The sequence below is a fragment of the Corvus cornix genome, chromosome Z (assembly GCF_000738735.6).
Source record: "Corvus cornix cornix isolate S_Up_H32 chromosome Z, ASM73873v5, whole genome shotgun sequence".
In the NCBI taxonomy this organism is placed as follows: domain Eukaryota; kingdom Metazoa; phylum Chordata; class Aves; order Passeriformes; family Corvidae; genus Corvus; species Corvus cornix.
The window spans coordinates 1,239,452-1,257,307 of record NC_046357.1 but is presented as its reverse complement, the minus strand read 5'-3'; the positions used below and the strand labels follow the sequence as shown (position 1 = coordinate 1,257,307).

The following is a 17,856-nucleotide window of genomic DNA, read 5'->3' as shown; positions in this document are numbered from 1 at the left end:
CTACCGTGTCCAAGTTTCACCTATAGTCCAACATCATATATAGGCAAATAATTTTTAAAAAACTTTCAACCAACCATCTGGGCATGGATAGAAAAAACATTTATATTTTCTAACAAGATGTGGTACTTCTTTTTTCCCTTTTCACAGGCAGGAAATTAGAAAGCTCTTTAAAAAGGCTCCTCTTCTTAAAGCTTTAAATGAAGACACTTAATTTGCTGGGCAAAGAGATGGCACCTCAGGTACTCATGAAAGAAGCAAGAAAACAAGCGTAGGCGTTTGCCAAGGTAGTTGCTAAGGGAATGGTTCAAGAGGAGTGAAGGAGGTGGGAGTGTAGGAAGAGACAAGAACAGATGTAGGCTGAAATTTTAAGACTTTGCATTAAGAAATGGAAACTTGATATACAACAAGTAAAAAGTCATGGGGGATACGATGTGAGAAGTGTTACAGAAGGAGGCTGGAGTGGTGGCAATATGGATGGATTTCCAAATCAGTCAAGTAACCAGAAGAGGGGAAGAAGTGTTTTGCCTGTGGCTGCACTGAGGCAGAAAGACACTATAGAGATCAGAACTAGTAATAACATAAATAACAGCAATTATTCAGGTAATAACAGGTACTAAAATATGCAGTAAGAACTACAAAACTACAAACCAGATACTGAAAACTGCTTTAGAAAAACATGTTAAGAGCAATATCCCTTTGCAATTGAAATGAAGGAAAAGAATATACCTGACAGGACTCGAATAAAGGAACTGTAAGGAACAATTTAATTAATCTGGCGCGTGTGTAAGTGAATTGCGAACCAAGGCACTACTTCGTGCTGGGTTTATGTCAGGGACACAACCCAGGCGCGGCCGCGGCGGGTGTTACCCGGAGCGCAGAAGGAGCTGAGCGCAGCAGCCGTGCGCTTTTACTGCCGCCGTGAGGAGAGACGCGGGCACTGCCACCGACTGCAAATCCTGGCAGACCCCTTGCGGCCCGAACTTTAATATTCCCTCAGGAGGCTGCCAGTGAATGGATTTCACAAAAGAGCTAAATAAATAGTATCGGTTTTAACAGCAACTGACTTGCAAAGTGTTCTCCAGTTTATCGGGGAGAAACAAAATAATATCTACCTTTGCTGTTAGCACTGTATTATGTTTTATTCTTGTTTGGTGGAAAAGAAAAAACCTCTAAGACGGATTTTTATATACCAGTAAAACACATCTGGTGTGGGGAAGGGAGCAGCCACCAACCAAAACAGAGTATATAGTAAAATAAAAATGAGAAACCTTTTTCTGAACAACAAATGGCATCAAGTCTTTGCTATTCTTCAGGCGGTATTTCTCTACAGAAAACAGTCCACATGGGAAAGGTCAGAATCTAGTCATACTAATCAGGAAAAAACATTAGTCAACTTACTGGGAAAGGTACACTATGTTACAAAAATTCCTATCTAGGTTGCTCCCTTACATCAAAGAACCCTCCTGGGACGGACCCCGTGAGACCACCTAGCCCAACCTTTTGCTCAAGCAGAGCCACAGAGCAGGTCACCATATCCACTGAGTTATTGTAAAGAATAAAATATGCACATAAAACTATTTCTTACAACATTTAAAGTAATTTGAAGTATGTGATTCATCAAATAGGGCACTAGTTGGTTGGTTGAGGGTTTTTAAATGTGTCAATAAAAAAAACCAGGGACTACGTGATACTTTTACCATCTGCTGTCCTGCAGGTATAATTGCTTCAGATTCTAACACATCCCAAGATGGGCCATGCAGGCCTGTGGATAGCTTTTTTACACCAGTGTCACTTGCTGAAAAAGAAATGGGCTACAGGTGTGTCTGCAGGAGAGGGCACACAGAAGGCAATACTTCATACGGTCTGAAGTACAATTTATAGAAAATCAGACTCACTTGCCACCCCAGATGCAATTCCATAGAGCAGTCCTCCTCCATCTGTTTGCTGCTGAAAAGCATGGGTCCCTGGAGGAGGGCTTCTCTCTTGTCTAATGAAATTATATAGCAACGTTTTCACAAGTCTGCTGGTGTATGGGAGACTGGAAAGAAAAAAAAACAAAACAGCTTTAGTTGACTCACAACTCACAAAAATTGGCACAACAAAGTCCAGGTAAGGTACAAAGGCTAGTGTTTGGTATTAAACACGGCCAGTAACTCTCCCAGAGCTGACCAGACTGGAAAGGGAAAGAACACCAAGGTCTTGCCCATGCAAAGCTGCCCAGACTTCAGAAGGGGTCTGCAGGAGCATCTTCCACAGCAGAATCATGGAAACTGCCTTTTGGTTTTTGTTTTTTCAATACTACTTTTAAGTAAACCAGCTAGTTTGTAGAATCCTTGTATTCACTTACCTCAAGACACAACTGGAAAAATATTTATGCAATGGAAAGAAACACTTTATTTGTTCAGTTTTTACTCCATGCTCTGCTTACACAGAACAGGTAACAACAGCATCTCTCCACACCCAACCAGTCTTAAATGCCTTTTCACACCTCAAGGATTCCACGACTCTATGAATTTCCAAAGATCAATGAAACAACCGACATCATTTCAGTGAATCTGAAAAATGCCTGTAGAATTTGTTGGGTTTAACTGAAAAGTTACAGTATTTACAAAATGGAGTAGCATTTCCACAGAAACAAAGAGCTGGTTCCCATCCCCATCTGATTCAGAGCTGAAAAGACAGGAGCTCTGTTACGATGTACTCTCTAACCATCTGCAGAAGCCCAGAAGGTAAGGGGTTAATGTGCATGTCCCAAACACCCATAGCTGGATGGTGTGGAGCCAACCAAGGATTTTTGGGAATAACAGCCAAGGATTGTTGGCAAAAACACACATGAGAAAGACCACGATGTGGCTGGAGAAGGAGCCTTATGGAGGAAGGGCAGCTTTTCTGGGATAAACCCCCTGGTTGTGGGCTCCTGCAGAGAAAGCACAGCCCGGCTCAGCGCAGGCGCCGGGGTGAGGCTGAGAAGGGCCAGGGACCGTAGGGGAAAACAAGACCATCCAAGACCCCAAAGCCTCCAACCCATTTCCAGAAAGGTCTGAAAAGAACTGGACTGTGGAATGAGAACTGATTTGCACAATAAAGTGAGAAATGTCTCTCCAGGAGGGGGAAGCCTCAAAGGTGCCCCAAAAAGCCCAAGGCCCCAGGACCCATCAGCTCGATCAACACTGGAGCCAGGGCTGGTGATCTCTCTCTTTTTCCTTCTTTTCTCTCCCTTTCTTTGATCCAGTTCTCTCTCTCTCTGTGTCCCTCTCTTTCTCCCTTTTCACTGCCCCCCCCCTTTATCCAAACCCCACTGCACTTACCCTGGGATATCAGGGACAAACACACTCTTTTCCATGCCAAATGTGTAATTTACTAATAGAACTTTGCAGACCTTCTGACTTTTGTCATTCCTTTTGATCATGAGCATCTACAAATCCTGGGTGCCCCCTTCTCCTTACGGTGGGACATCACACCACTATCCTCCAGCTGTTCACACTGCTCTCAATTCCCAGTCACCAAATTCCCACATCTCTCTCCAGAGGCCGGGCACCTCCTACTCCCAAATCAGACCTCTCAGACCACATATGAACTCTTCCCCCAAATATTCCCCATTTTCCCCCAAACCCTCAATTCCTTCAGTCCAGAGACTGAAGTACCAGGACACCCCACAAATCCTGACGCTCTGGCTCCAGCCTGCTCCTGTTTCGGGCTGAAGTCTGCCCTGTGCTCCGTCTTCAACTTTCCAAGGCCTGCTACTTATCTGCATGGCAAGAAAGCTCTAGCATTTCTGAGGGACCTGAGTTCTCTAGGCTGCAGTGCTACAAGACTCATTGCTGAATCAAAAAAACATCCTGAAAAGTAAATGCTGTTTTAAGTTAATGAAACTACCCTCAAAATACAAAAATTATTTCCAAAATAGTTTTACTGAAGACTGGGCTGTGGGATATCCACCTAAAACCCTCCAAGAGCCTTTAGAGATGTTTGCTTTTCTGTTTTCTTCCTTTTGAGCAGAACAAATTTTCTATGAACATAACATTTTGCTGCCTTCTGTTTTCAGGTACAAACAACCTAAACAAGAGACCCATTTGCTTTGCTCTTAGGCAACACCCCAGAGCAGGACATACCATCGACCATGCATCAGGTATTTGTGAATGATGCTCTCTCGCAAAATCTCTTTGTGGAATAATTGGCAGGAGAGGAACACAATGAGAGTTGTCACGGCTTCCAAAGAAATGCTGTATGTAATATCTCTGCAGAAAAAAGGGGAAAATTACAGAGATTAATCTACTGGGTTGTTTACAAGCTGATTTCCAAGAATACTTGGTAGCTTCACCTGAAGTTATACACTGTGTAGCACAGAGAGTTTCAATTGGGAACATGTAAACAACAAATTCAAGAAAACCAGAATCATTTCATACCAGAAATGGGTTGTTTTTCTTAGAAATAGGCATTTTTTTCATATGCTAAAAGACAAAACAATGTAAAAAGAAGTATTGCTCATAGAACTCAAGTTGCAATTGATATACTTCTTCCTAAAAATAACAAATATCTCTCAGAAGTGTGTCCTTTGTATCATTAAACAAAATTGTCACAAAACCATCATGCTAAGTGAGGAAATGAATGTCCACCTAGCTCCATCTGCCAGGAATGTAATACACAAATGCCAGTTCAAGTGTACAAAACGCTCAGGGTATCAGGATACCACATATATTGTTCAGTTTTAAATGGTATTTTTGAGGTAACAGGGAAGTAGAAAGTTTCAAGATATTACAGATAATCACAAAGAATGAGCTGCAATGCTTAAATACTGACAGTTCAGCAAAGTTCATTTAGCTCAGGCTGATTAGGAAAAGCTGTGCAGCAGAGTGGATGACAGGCACACTATTAAAAATACCTTGTGTTTTCTGTTCCCACCTCTGCCTATAATGACTTTGTTACAAATCTTGTTTTTAAAAGGGAGAGAAAAATGGCATTTGCCTCCTTAATCAGTAACAAACTGCAGACTTCAAGAAACCTTTTAAAACACAATGAAGTAACTTGGACATGAACCAGTATCATTTTTGCTTTCAACCAAAGACCATTTTTACGTCCTCCAAAAGGAGGAACTTCATTTGGTGCAACAGCACCATCCTGAAGTTCATTAGAAATATTGTTATTAAGTATTATTATTGTTACCACAAGTCCTTTTAATGTTTCTCCCACTGCCACTATTTAATTTCCACAGTATGCTTCACAATCCAGTATTACTAAGTTACAACAGTTTCCCTGCAACAATTACCAAGGTTTTTTGACCTGGGACCTACTGGAAACTCAAAATCTGTTTATTATTGTCAAATGAAAATATTTAATAGTATCGCTATTTCAGATTTTTAAAAAATCAAAACACTAAAGAACAAATCAGCATCAATGCTGTTTAATCAGTGGTGCTAAATTTTTCTTCGTTACAATGTCACCTTCCAAAAATTTTATTCTCAACAGTTAGAACAGGTATAGGCATAAAACTAAGCACTCTTTCCAACAATGATGATTTGAGAACTACAGTGCAATCTCCTGAAGCAAAATCAGTTCACGCCAGAAAAAAATAGATTTTCACTAGTCTCAGGATCAGAGCTGGTGTGCCTCACTGAAACAGACAGGATTTTATTTAGAAGAAATCAGTCTAATTTTTAACACATTCAAATAGCTTAATATTCTCAAGTGTGCTGCCAGGTATGTTGTAAATAACATGCATTACTGTGAAGTGTGAAAAGAAGAATTTCATGCATTACAATGCACCGACAGCTTAAATTAAACTCTTCTGCAGCAGCTCCACGCCAGAGTTTCTGCAGAGAGTGCAGTTATTTACTCAAAGTCAACAGCAAACTGGAATCACAATTTCCTGGATCACAATCCACAGAACCACACCACCTCTGATACAAAAATGTTTTTAAAAGTGAAGGTTGTGCAAACTCACTGTTTTTCATTTTCTCTCACCTGATTTGAATACTTGAACCCCAAACATTTGAAGTTATGGGTCAGGAAGAGACATATCGCCTAAGTAACATTTTCCTGAAAATCATGATGTCCTTTTGAATTACTTTTACTCTCTGCGAGTTACCTGACTTTTTGCCCACTCCGGAGGAAGTTCGCCAGTGTAAATGCTGGTAATTAGATCAGGCCAGAGGTTACACTCTGATCTGGTTCCACTGCAAATTCACCTCAGCCAGAAGCAAGGTTGCACTAGGAACAGTTCCTGCTCCCTCTCCAAACCAGGGGCACTGTGCAATCCACCACCCACATGCATCCCGTCCCAAGCAAAGCAAAGAGGACTTGTATATATACGTATCAATTATCAAAGGTTCAGCCACCAGCAAAAAAAAAATTAAGAAATGTTTTTCTGTCAAAATAAAAACAACAGTTTGGAAAAACACTTTTTTGGTATTACAAAAAGATATATTCAGACACTTATCATTATGACAAAGGCTGAGAATACAAGAATATTGTCTCCTACCCCAAGGTGATGAATGAAAAGGGATATAACTTCATGACATACTACAATATGCACTGGGTCACTATGCAGAGAAGAAACAAATTTTGGGGTCTAGTATACTTTTTCTCCATTTCAATTATTCATTCATTTATTTTTATAATAACTGATACAAATGGAGTAGCAAATTTGAGGAAATGTTACAAAATGATTTTGTTTTGATAAGCATCAGCATAAAATAATAAACAAAGAGGTTACTGTACTGTATTAAGTACATTTTGTGAGGAAAAAAATCTGCTTTCAATATCCTTATATAACTCTGAAAGAAAACACAAACAGAAAGGTAAATTCAAGCAGCCCCACTTGGTGAGTTATTTTCTCTCAGTTCAAAATCCAGACAGGGCACATTTAACTGTAGAAACACTCCATTCAAACTTGTAGAATCTGTTCAAATTAAATCTGCTCTGACATAAACACAACCAGGGTCCTGATATCTGGGGTAACCCCTCAGGTCCAGTCACCCTTAATTTATCAGCACAAGGATAAAGCTTCGGAGCAAAATTATTTTCTCCACCAAGGGTCAAATGTACAGTTTTCTGAAACTCAAGCATTTCTAAAGGGTCACAAGAACTACCAGGAACCTCTTTCAACTTCAAAGAAAATATTGTTTGTTTATATTGAGAGACTATAGAATAGGCAGTCTTTTATTTTTTTATTTTATTCAAAGATATCGGTCATATAGTATGACTTTACATGGAATTTATGCTGATCTCCAACTTCCCCTGAAAACTGTTTGCTTGCAGATAAGGAGGAAACTAGAAATAATGAACTCATGTATCAATTACATGTCAAAATTATTTAGCTAGTTATTTCAGAAAGCCAGAATAACTGCATGTTGTTTTGAGCTTCTGTGGCATTTTTTTTTTCCTTCTCAAGTGTCTTACAAAACAAATAAAAAATCCACAGATAGAGCTCATGTTCTGCATAAATGGACTTCATAAAGCAATGTACCAAAACATGCAGAGGTCTTTTCTCTATCTCCTTTTGGATTTTCTCTTTGGGGATTCATTAGTTATTCTCAATTTTTTAATCTTATTCTCTCTCTCTCTCCTTTCCACAAGGAGATATATTCCCATAGCAGGTAGACAAGCTAGCAGATACTATAGGTCTGTCTCTCAAAACATGCATCTTTCACAAGGAAAGAATCTGAGACAGACCAAAGTCTAGATAGAAATCATGGCAGTCATTTCTCTCCTGCATTTGGGTTCTCCTCTTATCACACGTAGCTGTCCTCCTGGTATCACACTTCATATACAGTGACATCCTTGGACCGGATGGAGCAGGTCCAGGTTCTCACATGTGACAGCCAAGTTAAAACTGATTTCTGGCAACAGACCTTATACATAAACATTTTCTGTGAGGAAAAGACACATCATATCATATCTATCTGAGATTATGTTAAATTATGGATTCTTCATAGAATGAAGAGCTCCAAAATGCAAGATTCCTTGATACTAGCATAACAAATGTGTGCATGTATTTAACACGTGTTTAGTGTCTACCTTTCAATGAAAAACTGATATATCAATGGATTCCTTCCAAAAGCAAATGATGCCAGATAATTTCAATAAAAACTTTTAAATTAAACAACCAACGAGATGTTTGAATTATAGTAATCTTTAGATAACAACTCATTAAATCAAAAGACAAAAATTAGAATCACAGAATGGTTTGGGTTGGGAGGGACCTTAAAGCTCATCCAGTCCTACCCCCTGCCATGGGCAGGGACACCTTCCACTATCCCAGGTTGCTCCAAGCCCCGTTCAGCCTGGCCTGGGACACTGCCAGAGATGGAGAGTCCACAGCCTCCAGGAAATAAATTCTGCTAAATCAGCACCATGTTCCATCTTAATCTGCTTTGTCAAGTAGGTAAGAGACATTGTGGGCTCATCTGGGACCACTATAGCCCTGGCAATACCGCTTTAAAGCAACACTGCATTTAGACTTAGAGTAGTACTGCTTTAGAAGAAATCGGTGCAGTACCTAATTCTTCCAGGATATGGACTGGAGAGAATATCACTTCTCTTCTGGTCTTCCACCAGGAACATACATTGTAGTTGATTTATTTTATTTATTAACTTTGGTGGCAAACCTGTAAATTAGAATCATCAAATCCTAGACTGGTTGTTAGAAGGGACCTTAAATCTTATCCACTGCCATTTGCTGACATGGACAGGAACACCTTCCACTAGACCAGGTCACCCCAAGCCCCGCACAACCTTAGCCTAAATACTGTTTCCAAATTATGTAATCACCCCACACAGAACAAGAACTATGGTCCTGTTAAAACCACAGCTCCCCAGCATCCTGGCATCTGCTTTATCCATTCAAAACCATGTGGATGACCTCCTATCAGCATCACCTACCAAGAACTTCAACAATCTACCTATGTGTCACCATCCTGCTGCTGCTGGCTTCTCTCCAAGGCCAAACACTACTCACAAGTGCTTTCTGTACTCCCAATCATTCAGCTTTGTTCCCTGCCCGTGAGAGAGGTCTGTGACAGAGGAACCAAGGTGAAGTACAGAGGCACCATAGAGGAAAATCCCAGCTATGGACTCCAATTAACACTCTGAAGGCACATGCTGTTGTAAACACTTTAATTACTCAGTGAAATGCAGCTATTTCTATATCAGCACACAGAGGCTGAGAGCTCATAAATGATTTCACACCTATAGAGCAAACATCCTGAACAGTCAGAAACCAAACTCCCTCCAAATTTCAACTCCTACCTCTAGACCAAGCCCCCTCCCTGTTCAAATATTTTCCTGAACTTTCACCCAGCCAGAGCTGCCTACTCCGAGTATTAAAAGGTTAAAAGGTAACCCATTTTCTAATTTAGGAGAGTTGCCAAAAGGGCTGATTCATACAAAAAAGTCTCAAATCATACAGGAACCAGGTTTCATTTCCCTGCTTCCTGAGGGCCCACCAGAAAGGTGAAAGAGGAGTCACCACAGAGAATAGGATCAGTTTTGAAAACTGAAAAGCAAGTACAATATCTGGCTATCAGCCTCAGGACACAAGTACAACAACTCAAAGAGAACATAATCTTTCCTCTTGGAATCATTCCTAATTTTACACTCACTGATGGCACATATGCACTCTGGCAGCTGATAATGGTCTACACTTATTACAGCTGACTCCAAACATTTGGGAGATGTCCCAAGGGGGCACTCAGCAAACACTGACTGGAAGCAGAAAGCATCTCTGACATTTCGTACTGCATCTGCCCCACAGTGGGTATTCTCAACTGGGAGGACAATAGGGTGAGAAAACAAAAAATCCCAGAATGGTTTGGATTGGAAGGACCTTAAAGCTCATTTCATTCCACCCCCTTCCACTAAACCTTCAAGCACCATCCAACCTAACCTTGGACACTGCCAGGGATCCAGGGGCAGCCACAGCTGCTCTGAGCACCCTGCGCCAGGACTTCCCCACCCTCACAGACAGGAATTCCTTCCCAATATCCCATCTGTCCCCTGGAGCATCAACAATATGGAAATACTCTAAAGGTAGTACCTAAAGGATTGACATGACAGCATGACTCAAGAGCCTTTTTTCACAGACCTGTTCCTAAACCCTTTGAGACTATGTGACTGTGTACATTTTCACCTCACTGACATTTAGTTCTTCCCCCTATGGATTAAAAATACTAGAAGTTCTGGACTTTTAAATGTTGCACAGAGAAACTGTATTATGTACTATTTACTTTTTATGTCACAAAGTCTTGTTACCAATATCCACTAAAACTAATTAAAAGGCATTACTTTCTAACAACAGAACAGAAGAGAACAGCCCAAATTCCCTAAAACTGGACAGCTGCAGTGACTCCCAGGTGTAGCTTCCAATCCCCAGGAAAGAGATGATGACCCAGGTGACCAAACAACTACATTAGACCATCAGAGGGTTCTTCTACACAGAGCCAGACCACAGGAATCACACCCTGCATTTCAGTGATGCAGCCTAAGTGAAAGGCAGACCCGCTCCACAGTCTCTCTGTGTCTTTGCTGTTGAGACCCAAATACCTGCACAACCAGGTGTTTTTCAACACCCATCATCTTTTGTGAAAACAGGGCTGAAAACCATATCAGAAAGCAGATTATTAGGAATTTGATACACAGAACAATATACGAAAAACTGTACAGACTTCTGATGCTATGCTCTGGGGTGAGGAAGTTTGCTACAAGTTAAAGCTTACCTAGTGAATGGATAGGTCATAGAGAAATACTGATCTAAGTCTAAAATAAAAACTAGAACAGCGTAAGAATATGTGATACAGATAAGGTTTTCCTACTCAGGATATTTAGACACTTAAAACACTGCACATCTACCATCAGAAATAATGAGTAATTAAGAAAATCTTCCAAATACATGAATACATTTTATTTGCTGCACCATCCCAAGGTGCAGCAGCAAATAAAACTCCCATTATACGAATCAGATCCCTCCTAAACAGAGCACAATAGTCTTAAACTTTGAGGCTCATCAAAGTGAAGCAACACAAATCTCTCTCAGTTTGCATGTTTTCGCTACCTTCAACCTCAGTTTCAACAGATGGAAGTTCGCCTTTGATGATGAGACAAAGTTGCCAAAAATGCAAAAGTCACATAGCTTTCCAAATAATGGAGCTACTACAATCTTGATAAAAATTCCTTGAATAGACTCTTTTAAAAAAAGCACTATTCTGACCTATTCTTTTGAAAGTAACAAAAATAATTAAAATATGGCACTTCTGAGCTAGAACAGAAAACATTTTTTAATCTCTTTGCTGCTCATAACTGGCAAGAAAAAAAACCTAAACATTTCTCATCATCTGTAAACGGCACCTTTCCTACACTGCAGTTATTTTGTAGAGCTTTATAATCAATTATACTGCCTTTCTTCCTCCTACATTTGACTTTTAAGCTCCCATAAAATGCAGCAAGCATCCCTAAATGAGTCAAAACATTGTCAACATTTAAATTTCCAAACAACTAAGACTGCACCCTAAAACAACCATAACTAGAGAAAATAAGGGAATTTAATAGAAATATCAACTAACTTGTACTGGCACCACAGGGTGCTACTTAGGAGTGATGTAACTAGATCACAGTATTTCATTTTTCCTCCACATGCATTTATAGTTTTTAATGAAGTGGAAATGCACTGATAACAACCAGATGTTCAGTTATGGATACCAGCTCTTAACAAGCTGCTGAAAGAAGCCTTTATAATTTAAAGCTTTGGGAGCTCCATCCTGCAACAAAATGTTAGCAATAGTTTCTACATAAAAGTCATACAATTAAATACTAACATTGTATCTTTTTGCCGACTATGCAGTTCGAATCATTAGTGTACACTCTTGTGTGCTAACATTAGCAAAACCAAAGAAAAAGCAGAGTATCCATAGCACACTCAAGGGAACCATAAATCAAACATCAACATACAGTAACACAAGTGTTATAAGGGACTGCACAGGTCTAATTGTTGAAAACTGTACTTTCTATAAAATTAAATCTGAAACTTTTATCCCTGGCATTTTGTACAATGCAGCACAGCCCGTTTTTCAGAAAGGTAATTCAAGACATTTTTAATAACTCTCAGACACAGCATCACAATGTTGCAGAGTCCCAGAGTCCCTACTGCAACCTATTTCTGCCTTTAAGCACATTTACCTTTTCCAATACAAACTAACTTTAAGAAAGATTTTCTTAAATTGCCTGTAAAAACTGAGATACTCCCAGAAATGCTCTGCCTCCCGGAAAGGCTCTGCAGCTTTTCCCAACAACAACAAAAAAGTTATGTTTCATAATAAGGGACAGAGATTTGACAGTTATCTTCTTCCACATCCCACATCTTCCTTATTAATTCTGAGAAAGACAATCCACCTGCAATTTCGAAGTATGCTGCAGGTTGTTTTGTAGGCAGAAATGAGCTTATTCTGCCAAAGCTGATAACTAGAGCAAGCTCAGAGGTGAGTGACATCTGCCCATACTCAGGAAAAGACTGGAGCCTTGAATTCAGTATCCCTGTCAAGCCCAAACTCTTACAATTTAGAACCACAGAATGGTTTGGGTTGGAAAGGACCTTAAAGCCCATCCAGTCTCAACACTGCCATGGACAGGGACACCTGCCACTATCCCAGGTTGCTCCAAGCCCCAGTGTCCAGCCTGGCCTTGGACACTGCCAGGGATCCAGGGGCAGCCACAGCTGCTCTGGGCACCCTGGGCCAGGGCCTGCCCACCCTCACAGACAGCAATTCCTTCCCAATATCCCATCCAGCCCTGCCCTCTGGCACTGGGAAGCCATTCCCTGGGTCCTGTCCCTCCAGGCCTTGGCCCCAGTCCCTCTGCAGCTCTCCTGGAGCCCCTTTAGGCCCTGCCAGGGGCTCTGAGCTCTCCCTGGAGCCTTCTCTTGTGCAGCTGAACACCCCCAGCTGTCCCAGGCTGGCTGCAGAGCAGAGGGGCTCCAGCCCTGGAGCATCTCGGTGGCCTCCTCTGGACTGGCTGCAACAGCTCCAGGTCCTTGTGCTGTTGTTCCCCAGGGCTGGGGCAGCTCTGCAGGTGGGGCCTCACCTGAGCAGGGCAGAGGGGCAGAATTCCCTCTCCCCTGGTGCCCATGCTGAGGATTAGCCCAGGGCATGGGGAGTTTCTGGGTCCCAATGCACATGGTTGAGGCATGTCCAGCCTCTCTCACAGCCTCTGGGTTATCAACAGATATCCCAAAATCCTTCTCCTCAGGGCTGCTCTCCAACCAGCCTGGAACAACCATGCCTGCAAAATACCACACACAGAAGTATCCCAAGCACCTGATGTGACATTGAGAACAAGTTCAAAAGGAAGGAGTGCAAGACAGCTGCACAGATACCTCTGTTCCTACATTATGAACATGGACATGGCCTTCCATGCTTTAAAAATAATGCTACAGCTTCAGTGAAGGAGAAAAATAGAAGCTTAAACTGGGGTGCAGACATGCAACATATTCACACGGCAGCTGCCAGCTGTATACACTCCTTCACCAAACTGCACCTACAGAACCCAAGGGACACACTAATTGTCACAATCCTCTATTAAGGCTACTGAATGCTCCTAACAAAATCTTTGCTACTCTGAAAGACACTTTGAAGACCAGCTCAGCATGGAGATTTTAATGGTCTGTCATAACAAAAATTCATCTTTAATAGCAGCTTTACGGACAGACACTGTTACAGTGTCACTGCAAGCTGCCAAAGCTGGCTGTTCTCTCGCAGGTGGATCCTAAGTCCTGACACACAAATCATAACAAGTTTGAATATTTAATGTGTTCCACTCAATCTATTCCTTCCCCAAATTCACATACTAGGCTTGCAATTCTCTTGCTTCATTCCAGCTAAAGACAGAAATTAACTACTCCCTTGAAACAAAATAGGGAAAGAATCTCTAGTGATATCTGACCAGGGAGAGGGAGGTAAGCAAGAATAAACTCACTATGAAAACAATCCTGATCACTCTCTTGAACAAAATTAATAATAAACTAATACCTTATAACACCTTTATGAAGAACATAGTTGGACTGTGTTTTAGAGAAAGAAAGTTTTCCAGTATCTCCTTTCCTCTACCTACTTCCCCTTCGATGATATGGGAACAAAATTCTTAGTTAAGACATTATCACATTGTTAAATGTATTTTAGTGATAAACAAGACAGTAATACACATTTTTGTTAGTATTTTATTAGCAATCAGCAGCATGCTATTTCAGGAGAAATTTAGCTAAAAAAACTTACATGACAAAAAAAATCCCAACCACAAAATAAAAATCTTCCACATCTCTGTCTTATAGTTTCTGATATAGCTGAATATTAAAATTATGGACAGGCTTTATAATTTTCTATTTAAATATTCCCATTTTATCACTAGGTTTTAGAGTAATCTACGTGCTTTCAGCAGCTGCTTCCATTTGGAGCAACCACATTCACACAGAAATAGAGATGCTGACAGGTTCAGTTGTTGAAATGGGTGAGGAACAATCATGCTGGTGTATTTTCTTCTGCTGGAAAGGCAGAATAAAGGAACTGGACTGCACACACACAGTGGTACTTCCAAGAAAGAAAAATAAAAGCCTGCAGGATTTATGAACTTGTCTGTATATCACAGTCCTCTCAGCCCTTTGTACTTCCTCTAATCTGCTCCAAACAAAGCCTGTATCTGTTCCAGGAAGTCCTGACAAGCTCTGTGGAATGACACTCTGAATCACACCACTAATTCATTACACTCTACCTACACAAATCCCTCGCGTTAACGTTGACAGAGCTGTATTTAATGACAGCAGTGTTTCAAAAAACATTGCATCTTTGTCAGTTTTCCAACCAAAAGAGCAATCCCAGCTACAAAATAGCAGAGCTTTATACTACACTGTAAGAGACAATATGAAACTCTTCCAAAGCCATGATGCTTCAGTTGGGGCACTACATTTTAGGCACAGACTACAATGAAATTTAACACTAAAGACACTGCTCACTCTACCTTTAGTAAAGTTTATCATGGGGAAAAAGGTTAAAACTCATCAGAACACTTCCACAAAAGTGAAAGAACACTTTTATTTCCAAGGAACAAAGCATGCTCTCCTACATAAAACACTGAAGTATGTTTTATGACACATATCCCAACAAAATGTGGAATCAACATCTCTCAAATACAACAGATGCATGAAAAAAAAGCCATATAAACAAATCTGTAGATCTACAGAAACATTCCACTTATTCATTTCTCTTATCCCTTCTCCAGACATCAATTCACTGGAATTTCAGAAATCAGTATTAAATAGCACAACATGATTTATTTTTGCAATTTAAACCCCCACAGAACTGCAGAAGAACTTTAGTTTTCACCTTACTGCATACCCCAGAGCTGAAGTGACACCTCCACTGTACCTTCCCCTGTACCATGAGCACAACCATTTCCACCAGTTACTGTCTGTGTGCTGACAGGGGTACCTGAAACAAATGGAATAACTTCTGTTGATGGTTTGAACTGCTGTGTGAGACGTTCATCATGTACTTCTTCCAACAGAATATTCAGGGCTGGTACTGGCAGCAGCTTATCATTATGTGTACTGCTCCATCACATGGAACATTCAAATACAACTACATAAACATTATAATCCCATTACTACAAGTTTCATGCTCTCAAATGATCAGTTTATAAAAGAAGACTTAAAAAAAAAAACAGCAAAAGAAAAATGCCTACTTACAAGAGGGGAATTTCAACAATGAGCTGGATGAGGCAACACAGCAACTCTTCTATGAGGTCTTCACACTCTGTTCCTAAAAAAGAAACATATCAAAGGATTTCTGGGTTTTCAAACACCAAAACAAAGCGAAGATTCAAACACACAGATGCAGATGATCAATATCTTAATTAAGGAACAAACACTAGAAGTTATACCTGTTAAAGGAGATAGGATTTTTTTCCTGAAATAGAAAGCACTTGAGATTACCAACAGAGAAAATGGTGATGCCTTCGCTTTTTTACATAAAAAAGTAACTAATAACAACTGCATAAATTAAATGAGATGCTGGTATTGTGGGAATTACATTTAGCACATCAAGCCTTCCTTTACTACTCAGAGGAGGTCATATTAAACACTGTTATTACTAACAGTTGAACTAACCCCTGTTGACTTCTCACTGGTCCACAGTTAAGTCTCCTCTCAAAATTCCCTGAACTTCACATATTTTCTCACTCAGTTTTATAAACCCAAGCGAAGAGTAATCAGAAGCAGTTTTGTTTGTCTAACATACACTGAGCAATACTCTAAAAGAATGTCAAAAGAATGCAGCCACTGAGCACATCACTGCTGCTCTTGAGTAATACACATACAATTTTTTCATTAATATACATATTTATTGAAGAAGTTTTACACATTTCAATGACAAGTTAGTGCATTTTAAGGGAACAGAAATCTTTCTCTAGTCATACACAATGTGATAAAATGCATGGAGTGATTCAGAATTATTTAAAAACTTGCAACTATTCTAAGCAATAAAACTGGTGGTATTTTACATCAGCAATTTTTAAAAGCAACTGTAACAAAAGACTTTTAAGACTCACTGAGGAAAAAGCTTATTAAACCACTTGAAGTTACCACATAATACTAAAAAAAACCCAAAAGATAAATCCCTTGGTTCATCAGGATTTATTCTGCTTTCAGAAATAAAATTATGATGAGAAACCTACAACATCATAAGGAAGTGGAGGGTTTTATAGTGCTGAATTGCTAAGGAGCAGCATAGCTGATCCTCTGCATTACAGCATTGGAGCATAATAATTACCCAAATGCCTGTTTATTTTGTATTTTCAAATAAATAAGTCCTGCCATAAACACAGCATTATAGCCAGGTTACAGCAGTATTACTCTGCTTAACCCAAGTCTGTTCTTGAGTCCAGAACTCAATTTTAAGAAGCACACCAGGGGGAATATTCACTATAAAGCAAAATTATTTCTTTCCGCAATCAGTTTATTAAAAACACATTAAAAATTGTCACCTAGTGAACTGCACATTCTAAAGGAAATCAGTTTTTTATCACGGAAACGTGGTTTCCTTTCTATAGAATCCCCCATGAGTAACACAATGCAGCTCCTGTTAGTAAAACCAAGAACTGCTCAGAGTATATAACCTTGGACAGAAACCACAGCCAATAACAGAGCACAGATAATATATTCTAAAGTAACTTGAATGTGACATTTTCCTAAGGCTTTCTGAACCTAGAAAATGCTTATAAAGCAAGACTTCTACTAATTCCCAACAGGTACCCAATTTTTCTCCTAACAGAAGAAAGTGAGAAGAAAAAGGTTAAAAAAGTAAAGTGAGTGCATTTTTAAAACATCATTTCTACATTTACCACACTACATGTACAACTCATCTGAAAAGAGAATAAGGTTATTTGAATATGAAAGAAGGCTTTTCCCTCAAGACAATATCCAAAATAAAGCAAGAAAACACCGGGTTAGCACATTCATGCAGAATGAAAGATGTTATTTAAAATTTTTTAAAAAGCTGAATTGCTGTAATCAATGTCATTCAGCTACAATAATTATTGTATCCTTTTCCCAACTGGGGCACACACATTCTTGTTTAATTTTCATCTTGCCAAGACAATGAGGAGGATGCAAGCCAAATCTATAACGTGAGAGAGAGCTATAAACACAGAACACTCTGTGTTTTCACAAACAATGCCTCTTTCAATAGCAGGATAAAGACAATACACACAAGACTCATTCACATTAATAGATCACATACTTGGATCAAAGACCTGTAAAGCCTTGGGGAAAGTAAGTACAGGGTGAACCTGTCCAAATAAAATTAGAGCAGGGAGAGGAATCAT

At 39.9% G+C, this 17,856-nt stretch overlaps 1 protein-coding gene across 10 annotated transcripts in view; it reads right to left on the bottom strand.

The window, feature by feature from the left end:
- The window catches only part of DYM (dymeclin), a 208,775-nt gene that overhangs the window by 162,536 nt on the left and 28,383 nt on the right, over nucleotides 1-17,856 (bottom strand). For 5 of the 10 annotated variants that reach the window (XM_039566839.1, XM_039566841.1, XM_039566844.1 and 2 more), the window contains exons 6-9: nucleotides 15,722-15,794; nucleotides 15,360-15,464; nucleotides 4,113-4,238; nucleotides 1,896-2,038 (exon numbers count right to left, since the gene is read on the bottom strand). In XM_039566839.1, the coding sequence (XP_039422773.1) occupies nucleotides 1,896-2,038; nucleotides 4,113-4,238; nucleotides 15,360-15,464; nucleotides 15,722-15,794 (447 nt within the window). The remainder of the gene's footprint in view (nucleotides 1-1,895; nucleotides 2,039-4,112; nucleotides 4,239-15,359; nucleotides 15,465-15,721; nucleotides 15,795-17,856) is intronic. The other 5 variants (XM_039566842.1, XM_039566843.1, XM_039566846.1 and 2 more) reach the window with 2 other exon arrangements.